The sequence below is a fragment of the Propithecus coquereli genome, unplaced genomic scaffold, assembly GCF_000956105.1.
Source record: "Propithecus coquereli isolate 6110/MARCELLA unplaced genomic scaffold, Pcoq_1.0 Scaffold925, whole genome shotgun sequence".
In the NCBI taxonomy this organism is placed as follows: Eukaryota; Metazoa; Chordata; class Mammalia; order Primates; family Indriidae; genus Propithecus; species Propithecus coquereli.
In genome coordinates, this window is record NW_012155563.1 from 8,064 (window position 1) to 9,236 (window position 1,173).

The following is a 1,173-nucleotide window of genomic DNA, read 5'->3' on the forward strand; positions in this document are numbered from 1 at the left end:
TAAAAAAGAGGCGCTTAGCCTGTTCCCCCACAGAAACCCCGAGAAACAGGAGAGCCGTCGGGCAGGGCGAGATGATGAGAACAACTGTATGAGAAACGTCCTTTCCGGGCTGTCGTTTCAAGACCTGTTGCGTCCGTGACATCGACGGCTTCCGACGGGGAGGGCAGGATGGGAGGGGGCAGCCCTGGGCGGAGGAAGCGGTTGATTTTGGGGGGACGGAGGAGGAGAAGAGGGGTGAGCGGGGGTGGGATTTGAGGCCACGGGAGGAGAGGAAGCGGCGGGCAAGGAAAAGCCACCGCAGACCAGATCACCGCGTCCAGACCGTGCTCCCGCCGCGACCGTCCCCAGCCTCCACCAGGAGCCGCGAGCGTCCCCAGGAAGCCTTGGGGTTGGGGGGGGTCGCTCACCCACAGGGGATGCGGGATGCAAAACCTGAACGTCTTTGCCGCCTTTGCCGTCCACGCTTGCATGACCTCCGGACAGCCCTGCGGGGTGGGGACAGAGTCTTGGATCCCGCTCCGCACACGCGGGCTCCGGGATGGGCCACCCCGTCGAGGGGAGACCCCCAAACTGCCCCAGGGCCCCCGACGGGCGAAGCCGGGTGTGCGCGGCCACGGAGGCCCCAAAGACGCCACCGGAACCCAGACCCCACTCGCTGTCTCCTGAGGACGATTCGGGGGGCGGGGGGCAGAACCTACGACACGTGGGCGCACGACAGTCTCTGGTCCCCAACCCGGGCGACGCAGGGGAAGGGAGGGAGGACGCGGAGGCCCACGAAGCCGGATTTCAACTCTGATTCTGAGTCCTCGAGGAAGTCTGCGGGCCTCGGTTTCTCCATCTGCAGAACGGCGCTAGTAAAACCCACCCGGGCCGGGCGCAGTGGTTCGTGCCTGTGACCCCGGCACTCTGGGAGGCCGAGGAGGGAGGATCGCTCGAGGTCAGGAGTTCGAGACCAGCCTGAGCAAGAGCGAGACCCCTCTCTCTACTAAAAAAATAGAAAGAAATTAGCCGGACAATTAAAAATACATAGAAAAAATTAGCCGGGCATGGTGGCGCATGGCTGTAGTCCCAGCTACTGGGGAGGCTGAGGCAGGAGGATCGCTCGAGGTCAGGAGTTTGAGACCACCCTGGGCAACATAGCAAGACCCCTTCTCTACTAAAAGTAGAAAGAAA

At 62.9% G+C, this 1,173-nt stretch overlaps 1 protein-coding gene across 1 annotated transcript in view; it reads right to left on the reverse strand.

The window, feature by feature from the left end:
- Positions 1-407: 407 nt before the first annotated feature.
- LOC105826840 (monoglyceride lipase-like) overlaps positions 408-1,173 on the reverse strand; it is a gene marked incomplete at its 3' end in the record, with an annotated part of 43,947 nt that continues 43,181 nt past the window's right edge. Inside the window, exon 6 of the mRNA XM_012664855.1 lies at positions 408-485. Coding sequence (XP_012520309.1) covers positions 408-485 — 78 coding nt within the window. The remainder of the gene's footprint in view (positions 486-1,173) is intronic.